Source organism: Ictidomys tridecemlineatus, chromosome 11 (assembly GCF_052094955.1).
Source record: "Ictidomys tridecemlineatus isolate mIctTri1 chromosome 11, mIctTri1.hap1, whole genome shotgun sequence".
Classification (NCBI taxonomy): domain Eukaryota; kingdom Metazoa; phylum Chordata; class Mammalia; order Rodentia; family Sciuridae; genus Ictidomys; species Ictidomys tridecemlineatus.
The window spans coordinates 98,337,153-98,351,605 of NC_135487.1; the positions used below are offsets into that span (position 1 = coordinate 98,337,153).

The window sequence follows — 14,453 nt, forward strand, 5'->3', positions numbered from 1 at the left end:
CTACCGATTAAAAAAATAAAGAAAAAAAGAACTGGAAATGTTTGACACAGTTATTCTGCTTCTGAATATCTATCATTCAAAAATAATTCCATAGAAGACAATGCTTTATACACTTATATGTTTATCAATTGTTTATCATAGGTAAAAATTGGAGAACTACAGGCCTCAGCATAGAGAATGATTAAGTAATGTACAGTAATTCCACATAACTGCTCTCCTATGTTATGAATAATAATATACCACATTATGAAATTGAAAATAAATATAATTTTAAATTGCATGAAATGCTAGAAATTATTCAATTTCCTTTGTCATCAATGCTTCCCAATTATTGCTTCTGTGTACCCCTGTCACCCTGAACACGATGAGAAGAAACTAATAGAAGGATACCTCTTTCCTATCTGGCCTTGGAGAAGCCAAAAAAGAAAGAAATTTCTGCAAAATGTAACAAGCAGGAAAGGACCAGAAATAATAAGACAGGTTAAGGGAAAATGTATCACAGACTATTAAAGTGTTATTAAAATACAAGTTATTATTTATATTATAAAATTCATTATAAATAGTCTGTGACTATTTATAGAGCCCAGAACCATTTCAAGGTAGACCATGCTTTAGCTAGAAAGACTCAAGGGGAAAAAAATCAGATCCTGCTTGTCTTGCTAACCACAGAACTCAGAAGATGCTCTCAGAGGACAACAAGTCCTCAGTGCATCTGAATGTTTTAAAATAGAATCGGAAAGAGCCATCTTGGGTCATTATGACATCTCCTTTATTCTGAACTTTCTTGTAACTTTAAATATAATTTGAACTTTTGCCTGAAACAACTCGTGGAATGTTCTGCACTCAGTTTAGAATTTTATTTATAAAATTGGGACAATTTCAATGGGAGTGTTGTCTCTGGGCATCCACTGAATGGATGGATGGCGAACATAGTCTTGCACCAACAATCCCTTAGCCACAGTCAAGCCAGCCACCCAGGATGGAAAAGGCACTGTGATAAAGCCCAGTCTCCTCACATTTCCAAAGAAAAGTAACCCCTTCCCAATCATCCAGTACTTTAAATCCACCATGAGCACACAGTCCAAAAAAAAGGGGTTGGGATAGGGTCTACATAGATCTGGTTTGTGGGAAATAAGCAAGGAGTAAAAGCACTGATTGAGACAAATTCCCCCAATCAAAATCCAACTTCTGAACCATGTCAAGATAGATCATAGTTGCCAATTCAGACTTTCCTTTTCAAAACCCAATAAACTAATCACCAGCACAGCAGAATATTAAACAGGAAATTCAACATCCAAGCATGTTTGAGAAATAGAAATATGAAAAAAGCATTTTCCGAATACAAAATGCTATACACAAAATACCATCATCATAGTAAGTAAAGACATCATCATTACCCAGACCTAATACATACTAGTTGTGAACACTAGAATATCACATAACCTCCCTAGCCTCAGCATATTCATCTGTAATATGGGGCTAATTGCCATCTCTGGCCATAACTATGTTTTTGTAAACAGGACTCTGTACTAATTCATCATCAATTCAAAAAAATATAAATGTCTCCCATTCCTCTTTAGCTAAGTATTAACATGGAGCAGAATAAATACAAATAATTTATCAATGGGGATCTGTTAAGTATGATACAGCTTTATCAAATGAACATCTTGTCTTACATAAAGAGAAGAAACAAAATCAAATTCTGAAACGGGACCATTATTTTTCTTGAATGTTACTTCCCTTCTCCAAAATTGTCACAGACATAACAGGCAAATACAATTAATGTTTGCATTTCACTAAATCAAATGAAACAAAACAAAAAAGGATAATTTGCTTTCTTTTCCTAAACTTCAGGCTTACAGGCTTCCCTTAAATATTTCAAGTTCACTTTTTTGTTGCTTTTTTTTTTCTGTAGTTGCCAATAGATTTTTCACTTTATTCGTTTATTTATATATGGTGCTAAGGATCAAACCCAGGGCCTCACACATGCCAAGCAATTGCTCTACTACAGAGCCACAACCCCAGTCCCTCTGTTGCTATTTTTGATTCAGAGAAGTAGTATAAGGTTAACATAGGGTTTGACTTTTATTCAGATTTCCAATATTATTTACAGAAAGTGGAAGAGAATTAGCAATGACTTTTCCAGCATGTAGCAATTGTGGCAGGCTAAATGGCACTCCGAGGATGTCCATGTACTTAATTCCCAGAACTTCTGAATATGCCACTTTACATGGCAAAAGGGACTTGGTAAAAGGGATGAAGGATTTGGGGTGAGATTATTCTGGTTTATCTGGTTGGTCCCAATGTAAACACAGGGGTCTTTGTAAGAGGACACATCAGGGTCAAAATGAGTGAAGGAGATGTGATAATGGAAGCAGAGCCCAGAGTGATGACATTGCTGAACAGAGGCTATGGAGCCTGGAATGTGGGTAGCCTCTAGAAGCTAAAAAAGGTAAGGGATAGATTCTCTCTTGGAGCATCCAGAAGCAACACAGTCCTGCCGATGTTTCAAGACACTTCTTAACTCACAGATCAGACCAGTTCACAAACATTTATTTAAATGTCTTGATTTTAGCCTCAAAGACCAATTTTTAGACTTCTGACCTCTAGAACTGCAAGGTAATAATTTCTGCTGTTATAAGCCATTAATTTGTGGTACGATGTTACAGCAACAATAGGAAATTAATACAAATACTGACTCTGAAATATCCACAATCTCTAAAGCAGAAGACACAGGGAGTTGCTAGTCTAGATAAGTAGAAGCTAAAAACTCAAGAACAGTAGAAGCTTTCCTGATTGATACTAGATCCATGAGGTAAGGAAAACTACCTGGGTAGTCAAGTTCTTCATCATCTCCGTGAACTTATTCCTTTGACAACTTTTACCCTATTTATGGATTTCAATTTGATTAGTAACCAAACCAGCTTTTTGTAAGGTTGGCATATCCATGGGAAATTTGCTGTTCTAGAACCAACCACACTCTCCCCACTGATTTAACCAGAGTCTGGCAACATTCAGGCAACAGCCCCTTGGGAAGGTGGGGAAACATTCTCTTCTAAAACAATTTAGATATCCTTTACTTCTAGATATCTAAATTGTTTTTTCAGTACTAGAAATTGAACCTAGGGGCATTCTACTACTGAAGCATATCCACAACACCCCCTGCCTTTTTTTGAGACAAAGGTGCTAAGGCCTGCCTCCAACTTATGATCCTCTTGCCTTAGCCTCTAGAGTTGCTGAGATTACATGTGTGTGCCACCATGCCCAGCTAAGGCAATTTTCAGAACTCAAATCCCTAGTACTTTGTCTTCTGTGGGGAGATTGAGCAGAATATGATTGTGGTGGGTCAGCTGAAGTACCTCTCGGAGAAGAGACTTTCCAGAGCTTCCCAGAATGAAATTTGGGGATAGAATCACAGTCTTAGGCTTATTCATAAATTTAAGAGGAGTCAATACAAGTAGCCAGTTTCAGAATCAACTCAGAAACTGAATTACCTACAAAATTCAAGTTAAAAAATTAAAAAGAGCACAAGTTTTAGAATTAAATAGTTTTAGGTTTCATTTCTTTCATTGTTGTATGTGTTACCCTGGGGAAATTATTTGTTCTCTATTAAGTTCAATTTCTTTATCTGAAGAATATAAATACTTAACTCATGGGATTCTGAACATTAGGTGAAATAAAGCATGCAAAGGGATTAGCACCCAACAAAAGCCTAATAAATGGTAGGAATTAAAGTTAATTTCTATTCTCAGAACCCCCTAGGTTGTATTTTTCCACTGTTCTCTCAGAGAAGTCAATATCCCTCTCTGCCTTAGCCTCATTTAAAAATTATAGATAAGAATATAAACCCTCTAAGGCAGAGAATCAGTCTCATTCATTGTTCTGTGCTTAGCATCTAGCAGAGGGGCCTGTTTGGGGTTTTTTGTTCATTCTCTACTGGGAATTGAACCCAGGGGCACTTTACCACTGAGCTATCTTCCCAGTCCTTTTTTGTTTTAAATTTAAAGACAGGGTCTCACTGAGTTGCATAGGGCCTCACTAAATTGCAGAGGCTGGATTCAAACTTATGATCTCAGTCTCCCAAGTCACTGGAATTATAGGCATGCGCCAATGTGACTGGCTATGGGTTCTTGCATTTGTAATAAATACTTATGAACTGATCTGATCTGTAAGTTAAGAAGGATCTGAGACACTAACCACAGCTATAATTATACAATTTTTCCAACTGTGACCAATTAGGTGGTGAAACAAATTGAGTCATAACCAGCATTTGTTTTCTAAAGAAGAACAGAATAGAAAATATCAGAGTATAAAACACATAGTAAGTTTAAGTACTGTTACATGACACTTTCAGTTTTTTACATTTGTAAGTGAATTGGGTGACAATGTAAATGACCTTTCTTACTGTGGGTAGGGTAAAAAAAAAAGTGTGAATATTCTAAGGGTTTCATCTTGCCTACATTTGGTATATTCTCTCTCTCTCTCTCTCTCTCTCTCTCTCTCTCTCTCTCTCTGCTTTTGTTTTGTTTTGTTTTGTTTGGCAGTGCTAGAGATTAAACCCAAAGCCTCTTGCACTCTAGGCGAGCACTCTATCACTAACATACACCCTCAGTTCTTTTCTAATTTTTCAATTTCAGCAATTCAATGTGTATGTAGTGATATGAAACTGAGGTTCTAATTTTTATTTCCCTCATGATGAGTGATGTAGAGCACCTTTTCACTGTCACTACCCTTTGGACACTCTCTTTAGAAACCTCTTTCGTAACTACTTTAGAAAACAAATTGGCAGTATTTACTGAAGCTGAACATTCATTTTCTGTCATCCAGTGATTCTATTTCTATTTATTTACCCATCAGAAATGTGTACATATGGTCACAAAAGACATGTACATAAATGTTCATAGGAAACACTATTTTAATAGACCCAAAATGGAAATTGCTCAAATGCCTATTAACAATAGAATGGATAAACAAACTGACATATTTACACACAACAGATCTTATTTAGAAGCAAGAACAAATGAACAATAACTAAGCCCAACAATGTAGAAGAATCCCAAAAGCATAAGATTGAGTGAAAGAAGCTGGATAAAAAGTAAAAAATGTATGACTTCATTTCTGTAAATGGAAGTGCCTAGACGCCAGGCACTCTGTGGAAACAGAGAGAAGGTCACAGTCCCCTCCCCGACCAAGGACAAAAAAAAGGGGCAAGTTGGGTGTGGTGGCACACGAATGTAATCCCAGCTACTGAGGAGGGTGAGGCAGGAGGATCATGAGTTGGAGGCCATTTGGCAAGATCGGTCTCAAAATAAAAAATAAAAGGCAGGGTGTGCGGTTCGGTGGCAGAGCACCTGGCGGTACTTAGGTGATTAGGCAACACGAATCTATGGTGTTCAATATAAGGGTCATGGTTATTCTAGGACTCATAAGAAGGCCTTCAGGGGTGCAGGCTATGTTCTCATTTTTTATCTGAGTGCTTACCATAGTGTGCATATGCTCAGTTCATGAAAATTGGATTATAAACATATAATTTGTGATTCTTCTGAAAGTTAACAAATAATACTTTTTTTTTTTTTTTGCAATGCTAGGTATCAAACCTTTCACATGATTACTTTTGGTTTAAGGTATGAAAAACACTGATGGAAAGAATCTCTGATACACTCACTGACATTACCACCAAGAGGTCATAGAGCCTTTGCTTAAATAACTTGAGGGTCAGGGATCTCTGTACTGCTCAGGTAGCTGTTTAGAAAGCTCTTCCCTTATACTAAGTCATTACTTGCCTCCCCACAAATTGCTCCCATCAGTTGTTCCATCCTCCTAAGAGATTCTAAATTAATCTAATCCCTCCACCAACAACTGCTCTTCAGAACTTTGAAGAGAACAACCACATCCTTCCCCTGTTCCAGTCTGTACTTCTCCAGACTAAAGAGCTTCAGGTTCTTTGGGTATCCCTAAAGACATGGCTTTTAGTCCCCTCCTGTCTCTTTGCACTTTTTTAATCTAGTGATTCCCTAAAGATCACACTCTTCTAGGACAGGAAATGCCTGAGTAGAAAGAGTAGAGAAACACGAAAAGTAGGAACAACAATTAAAAATCTAGAATCTACAATTTGTCTGGCAATAGACCCCATGCTTCATTTTGCCCTTTCTTTAATATTCACATTAAACTGTTTACTCTTGTTGAGCTTAACAATAAACTAACTCCCCCACACACACACACCACCACCACCAGGTCTTTTGTATAAGTACTGTTAAACCCACAATTTACCTTCTGTAGTTTTAGTCTTCACTCTCTCAGAAATCATAATGTTCATTGGCCCCACCTCACTTCTCCAAAGTCAAACCCTGTAGATGTGTCTATGATGGAAACACTTCTGATATATAGTCTCCCCACCTACACTTCTCCTAAAAACAAAAATTAAGTCTTTGTCTCAACAGAGGGTCCCTTATCCTTACCCCTCCCTGGAAGGAGTTCCATCTTAAAGAATATGTAGGGGAAGGAGTTGGGAGTGGAGGATGGAGAAAACAGAATTCCACCAAATATCTCCAAAGTCTGACTTAAAAGCAGACTGTTGCCCTGGCTCCAGCCTGAGCAATGCAGGGTACCCTGAACTCTTTGTCTTATTTTCTTGGGGAAAGTCAGCTCCAACTAGAGGCTCTGGAGATAGAAGAGGGTTGCTGGGCTCTGCTCACTCAGTCTTTTGCCTTTGTGTGACTAGCGCAGGGTGAGGTTGAGAAGGAAAACGTGGCAGGGTGCAAATGAATCCGATATTGTTCAAAGTGCTAAAAATTAAAGGTATCTCTAAAGAAAAAACAAGTGGGGTCCCTCTAGTCTATGGAAAAGTAGGACACCAAGTCAGGGAAAGACATACATTTCTACACAAACTTCCAGGGAACCTCATTGAGTATTTTTAATGTCTAGAGTATGTGGAAGGAAGATTCATTAAGCAAGGGAAGCACCAGAGAACAGAACATGTGCAGGAGGACCAGGAAAGATGGACTGGGAATCAGAGAGGGCGAACAGATAAAAAAGAGAACGGGTCAAAGGCCCCAAGGGGTGAGGGGCGACCTCTTCCTAAGGGCGCTGGGGGAGGGGACAGAGGAGGGCCACTAATTCCCTGATGCAGCTAGAAAGAAGCAGCTCACGTACCTCGCCCACGTCTGCTCCATTTTCCAGGCTCTTTCCTTACTCTCAGGGCGCTCCTCACCCGGGAGTGGAAGCAGCCTGGGAAAATGAGAAGCCTTGCTCAGGAATCTCCAGTGCAAAAAGCCCCAGCTTTTTCCTCCCCAGCTCCTTCTTTCCGCGTCGGAGGCAAAGAGAGAACTCGCCCTGCTTTTTCAGAAAACCAGTTTGACGTGGCTGAACCTCCAGCTAACGGTGCGACAGGCACAAGGGAGGGACTGTTCTCAGGAGCAAGCTGGACGCTGAGCGGAGCTGCGCTGGAGCTGTTTGTGGAAACCGGGGCCAGAGGCAGCGGCGCGGGCGGTGCGCGCACACACTCCCAGGCTGAGACACGACTGGCTGGCACGAGTTGCTCCGCACCAGCTGAGCTGTCAACCGCGAGCGAGGGAGGCGGAGCTCCCGACAGCCAGTGTGCTCCTGGCTGAATCCGCCCAGGTTACAGGATGCCTGAACACATGCCTGGGTCTTCACGGCCTCTCAAAGACTCAAAGAAATGATGTTGGCAACGGGGGAGGGGGCTTAGAGGACGCTTTCCCACACCTTCTATCCCGCATTCATCCCAATGAGAGGCTCTGAATAAAACCAACCAACTGTAGGGAAAATCTGGAGAGGAGGTCCTCCCACGTACAGGACTGCATCACCCACCCACAGGTAACCTCGGAGCCGGAGATGGAGTCTAGGAAGGTTCCAGCGCAATCCTGCCTGAACGCAGAGGTATGCATTAGCTGGTCACAGAACATGAGTTATTTTCCTAGAGATATGACTCACCACAAGCCAGGGACAGAAATCTCCCTCAGAAAGGGAAGCGTCTTACCCTTAATAGCTACCTTCAACTCAAACATTCCTTGATTCTGTGGTATTCTACCTCCTTTCTTGTCGTTTTCCACAGCAACTGGGCTATATTATGAGCTCCAAGGAGATAGAGGGTTTCTGGACATCCCAGAAAACATTAGATAAACTTTAAGACAGGAGCAATCAGGAGCTCAAATCTCCCCCTGGGGCTGTTTTAAGATCATGGAAAAGGTCCTTCTGAGATGACACTGCCTCAGACACTGAACCATCTACTTATATGTATCAAGGTTTAAACAAGGCAAACATGCCATAATTAGACATTTATAGCCTGAAGCTCCTTTCTAGCTCTGAAATAAAATCTTTTTTATTATTAAATGACACAATCTGTTATTATTTGCAATTACCACTGACCTTTTTTTTAATTTGCAAAAAGCGTTATAATGCCTACATGTGGCAATGTTGATTTAGTTATACTTGCTTACAGATGATAAGTTTGAAGCTAAGAAAGCTCAAAGTCTCTGCTGAGACTCTGATACAGGTTCTCCTCTCTTTAGCATGGCACCAGAGGCACTGTTCTCTGAATTTCCAGATATGAACAAAAAGGTAATGAATCTATTCTCTCTGGCATCCTAAGAGTTTGACTCAGAAAAGCCTCTGGCATGCCTGAATATTTGCAGGACTGTAAGGAGTCTGTATTCTTGGGCAAACTGTCACCTTGCATCATATTTCCTATTTTAGTTCTCCTAATAATTACCAATATAAAGTAGGGATGGGGAGGATAGGACAACAAAGCATTTAAGAGTTCAGAGAATCTGTCTAAAAGGCCTCTGGGCCTACAATCCCCCAACCCCAACATTTAGTTTTGTTGAATTTGCTCCTGAGCTTAGAATGCTATCAGGAAAATTTTGAAGGTCCAGTCTGACCACTGACAAGGCTCACAGGCCACCTGTCTTGAAAAGAATCTCCTGTTGCCTCTGAAGCAAAAAAAGCAGGGAGAGTCAGATTTCCATCCTCCATACCAAAGTTGGTGCTATATTTAGTTGTGTCTCAAATCAAATTATGGGCTATTGAGTTGAAGCGAGGAGCTCTGTCTACAACCAGACACGCATTGCATTCAAGAAATTATAGCACTAACCAGGTAAACTGTGGGCTCTCAGAAGTGATGTTACAAAATAGTTTTATTTGTTTTTAAAATAACTATTTTTAAAAATTCATAATATTACCATAGAACACTTGAAAAACACATAAAGGTATACAAAAAATAAATTATCCTCACTACCCAGAGATAATCAATGTTAATAATTTGTTGAATATTTTTTCAAATATTTTTTTACATTTTTTATGAGAGCTTTATGGTTAAACATAGTAGTTTTCTTTCCAGTCTCTTAAAAGTGTAACTCTTAATCCAAACACTGACTCGAATACACAAACAAAAGGCTTATACAGATAAGAATATATTCTCAAGAAGAGAAACTTCTGTTTTATATAAAATCATATTTGTTGTCAAAAAACAATTTTTGTGTTAGACTTCGAAAGAAAAATATTCACTCATATAACTATTCCTGCACAAATGTTTACATTTCTCCATATGCCATTCAACCATTATCCATATATGGTTATGTTTATTTACATATAATTACAGCTTAGACATAAGTGTATATTCTTTTTCACTTTTAAAATATTTTTCCATGTTTTAGGGAATGTTCATATTTGTTATTCTAATGGTTATATAATGTTTTATATTCTCAGTAGAATCATTGCTTACTTAATTATATCCTACTATTACAAAGTTATGCTGTTTCTAATATTAGATTCTAATAAATAATGTCTTTATAAGATTTTCCTGCCTTCATTATTTTATTATTTTGAATTATGCTATGGTTTGAATGTGTGGATTCCTCTAAAATTCATAGATTGTGGAGACTAAAGAGTAGAGCCTAAGAATTATGACCTTTGGGGAAGTGATTAAGTCATGAATGCCATACCCTCATTACTAGGATTAGTGCTTTTATGAAATAGGTTGAAGGGAGTGGCCTAGTCTTTTTTGCCTGTCTGTCCCTCTCACCATGTGAGAATACAGCATTTATACCCTCTGGAGGATGCAGCAACAAGAAGCCATCCTGAAAGTAGACAGCAGCCCTCCCCAGTTACTGAATCTGCTGGCCCCTTTGTCTTGGACTTTCCAGTCTCCAAAACTGTAAGAAATAAATTCTATTTTTTATAAAGCTACATAGCATAATAGGAATGCAAAGGACTAAGGAATGCACAGGAATGCCCAGAATGGACTAAGAGAAATTATTTCTTTAGGATAACTTCTTAGACATAGGAATGGTAGGGTAAAAGGATTCTAATTTTATCATCTTATATATCCTTGGCATTAGGATTTATCATTCTAAATTTTTTTCGTTATTTAACAGATAAATGATTCAATGGTTATAAGGTATTTTAGATACATAACTATATCTATTTAGGATACAATTTTGCATCATTTTATTTTACTTTATGTTTCTTAGACTATATCTATATCTATATATATATTAGGTGTAGATGGACACAACACAATGCCTTTATTTTTATGTGGTGCTGAGGATCGAACCCGGGACCTGAGCGTGCTAGGCGAGCACTCTACCGCTGAGCCACAATCCCAGCCCCCGTTTCTTAAGACTATTAATCAGTAAGTTTCTATTTCATATGCTTACTTACAAACCATTATTTATAGCAGCCAGTATTCAGGAAATCTTTCTATGTTGAGTTACTGCATTAGTCATCTTTTGCTCAAACAATGCAATTTAACAAAGAATTTCAGGATTTTGCAGCAGACATCCATTTCTTACTCAAGGATCTGTGCTCTAGATATGGTTGGGTATAGGTTAAGTCAGCTTCATACATTTTTCATTCCAGGACCCCTGCTGAAGAAGCAGCAGCAATCTGGGGAATATTCTCCTGGAAGAATACAGAAATATAAGAGAGTTGGCAGGGATGCAAAACATCTCTTAAAAGTGTCTGCTCTGAACCAGTACACTGTTCCTTCTGTCATATTCCATTCACCAAAGTAAGTCATACAATGTAGTCCAAAGTCATGGGTTCAGAAAAGAGTAGTCTTCACCCAGAGTATAGGGTTGAAGAATGAATATTTGTGGAACAATTATATAATCTACCAGTCACTAACTACATGTAGAGCTTTCTGGCTTTTCATCAAACTTTTTTCTCCTGGGGGGGAGAGGGGGTAGATGTTAACTTTACCCTTTTCTACCCTAATTAAAATTAGTAGTTTGGCCAATGAAGTGAAACTTGGTTTGACCATAGAAACATGAAAAGATGTCTCATGTGTTTACTCAGGTAAAATCTAGATGTTTTTCAGAGCCAGAATATGATTGGCCATTGTCAATGTCCACTAAATCAGTATGTTTTGAAATGAAGATTTCATTAATCTGATCTGGGATATTATGAGGATCACAACCAAACTGCTGACCCAAACAGAAACATGTGCAATCAGAATAACATATGTTTTTTTACTAAGTAACTGAGATTTAAGGATTTGTTACTGCAGCATATCCTGGCCTATCCTGACATATTATTTTTTATTACCATTTGAAATAGAGAATCGCTATACAAAAGCCACACATTTTCTTCCTTGTGTATCTGCTTCCAGTTTTATGGACTAGAACTGAAATAATCTACATATATGATATCAATGTATTAAACCAGTTATTCCTTACTGAGTGAACTGCTTTTAATTTGGTCAACTAATTGTGATTCAAAAAATATTTTAATTGAGTAAAGGGGACACAAAATAAAAAGTCATATCTTTTGCAGCTCCAAATTTTTTAAAAATTATTTTTCTTTTCTTCATTCTAACTTCATTCTGAGTAAGAAGGACTATGATTCTTGTCATGGGTAACTGCATGATCTATATGGCAATAAGAAAAATAATAATGTCTAATATATTTTTGACAGATTCTTTTCTAAAAGTATTGGGTATAATAACTTCTTTCATCCTCACAATAACTTTATGAGGTAGGCTCTCCTTATTTTTATTTTATAAATAATTAATGTGGAGCACATTGAGGTGAAGAATACTACCTAAGTCCACAGAGCTGATATATGGCAAAGTTGATATTTTAAACCAATCAATTTTGTTTCAGAATGTTATGCTCAACCATTATGCACAGTGCTTCTCTGATTTTGACACCTAATATTCTCTGAACACTTAGATAGGAGGACAATATGTCTGTAACATCTGTCACTTCACTGATCACTATAGGTTATTCAACTGACTATTTGTCAGCAGATGTCTGCCTGGTCCCTCAAAGTCCTTTGTCCATCTCTCTAACCCTGGATTGTAAAACAATGTCCTTTCTCGATTTATTCCTTTTGGGTTTTTTTTCTTTTCTTTTTTTTTTGGTACTGGGAATTTAATCCAGGGGCGATTAACCACTGAGCTACATACCCATCCCTTTTTAGAATTTTTTTTATTTTGAGAAAGTAGCTTGCTAAGTTGCTTTGGATCTTGCTAAATTGCTAAAACTGGCTTTGAACTTGCAAACCTCTTGCCTCAGCCTTCCAAGCTGCTGGGATTAAAGGTGTGCACCACAGCACCCAGCTTCTGGAAACATTCTGAGATCTGTGGTAAAGATAACCACAAATTCTTGGCTACTTGTCCCAATGAGAGGTAGAATCAAATTCTTCTACCTTTAACTTGTGTTGGCCTTTTTTTTAAACTAATAGGATGCAGCCAAAGAGATGTCTGACTATGAAAGACGGGTCAATAAGTAGCTTTGCAGCTTCCATGTGAGACTCTTGGGATACTGGCTTTTGAAGCCATAAGGTGCCACATAAGAAGTCAAACTACCATACTAGAGAAACAATATAAAAGGCCCTGAGACTCACAGAGAGGGGGAAGGTCAACGGAGCCCTAATATCCAGCAGTTCCTATTGAGGTGCCAGGCATGAGGTGTGAAGAGTCCTTCATTAGTTGGACAAAACTGAACAAGCCTGGCTGTGGCCAAGATGAGAGTAGATCTGCCCTGCCGAACTATGCTAGAATTATGAACCACCCCAAATCTTGATATAAATAAAATGTTTGTGGTACTAAGCCATAAGTTTTGGAATATTTTACTAAATAGTGTTAGATAACTGTAACCAAATTTGTTTTCTAGAAGCAGGATGCTGCTGTAATAAAAATCTAAAACAAATGGAAATGACTTTGTTACATGGATGCAGCAGAAGCCAGATAGGCCTCAAGGAAAGTGCTAGTGAAAGCTGGAAGAACTTTGCAGAGACTGATGGGAAAACTGTAAAGGACAGTGAAGAAAATACTACAGGGGACTGGAAAAAGATGACCTACATCATATAGTGGCAGAAAGTTTATCAAAATCATTGCCTCTGATAAAGTGGAAAATACAAAATCCACCTAATGAATGGACAGATCAGGCTCAGAAGATTTTTAGGCCAAATTTCAAAAGTGCTAATGGGTTTCTTAAAACCACATTATAATAAAGTATGAATAGAAAAACCTGAGCTGCAAAAAAAAGAGTTGGTTTTTGAGCAGAATTCAGAGAAAGTATAAAGAGCCAGGATTTGCTAGATTGAAAAACTGCTTCTCATCCCCATCTCTTCAGACAGCAGTAGCTTTCAAAATAAGAACTGGCTTCAGGACAAAAGTCAAATCCAAGATGTTATTGTTAAACCCACGGATAAGACCTCAAGATTTACTGGATGTCTCATACATCCTTTCAGTCAAACAAAATGGCCTCTAAGAATCTTAAGGGTGTGCCTCTCCCCTGGACAAAAACATTTCTAATAATCTAAAGAATCCATTATCTCACATCAGACTCATAAGCAGTCCAATCAATTAAAAAAAAGAGAGCATTTTCAGAATGGCATGTGGTATGACATTTATCCAGAAGAGTTGATTATAAATTAGTACAAGTGAGTTGTACCAGCATGGACTGGAAGGAATTAAGACAGTATAGAATGAAAGATGACTTTCTTGTCATTATTCCTTAAATAATACAGTATAAGAACAATTTACGTAGCATTTATATTGTATTGGTGCTATAGTTTAGATCTTAATTATCTCACAAAGGCCCATTTATTGAAGGCTTTGTCCTCAGCCCATGACAGTATTGGTCCCTCAAAAATCTACTGATGCTCAAGTCCCTTATATAAAATGGTGTAGTACTTGCGTGTAACCTATGAACACCCTCCCAAATACTTTTATAACTTTTTAAAATTAATTTTTAATTGGTATATTATACATAATAATGGGATATACAGAGACATATTCATACATGTGCATAACATACATAATTTAGTCAATCTTTAAATTATTTCTTGATTATAAGTTTGTCATTGTGGTGACAACATACCTGAGATAATCAACTTAGAAAAAGGAAAGGCTTATTTTTCTCACAGTTTCAGTCTGTAGCACTTGGCCCTGTTGCCTTTGGCCTGTGGAAGTACAGTAGAACACC

At 38.0% G+C, this 14,453-nt stretch overlaps 1 protein-coding gene across 19 annotated transcripts in view; it reads right to left on the reverse strand.

Moving 5' to 3' along the window:
• Positions 1-14,453, reverse strand: part of Pde4dip (phosphodiesterase 4D interacting protein) — a 228,908-nt gene that overhangs the window by 183,665 nt on the left and 30,790 nt on the right. Inside the window, exon 1 of one of the 19 annotated variants that reach the window (XM_078026879.1) lies at positions 7,153-7,517. The exons of the other annotated variants lie outside the window; for them this stretch is intronic. Within the exon in view, the coding sequence (XP_077883005.1) occupies positions 7,153-7,172 (20 nt within the window). The 5' untranslated portion in view covers positions 7,173-7,517. Of the gene's footprint in view, positions 1-7,152; positions 7,518-14,453 lie in introns of those variants that run through there. 19 annotated transcript variants of the gene reach the window in all.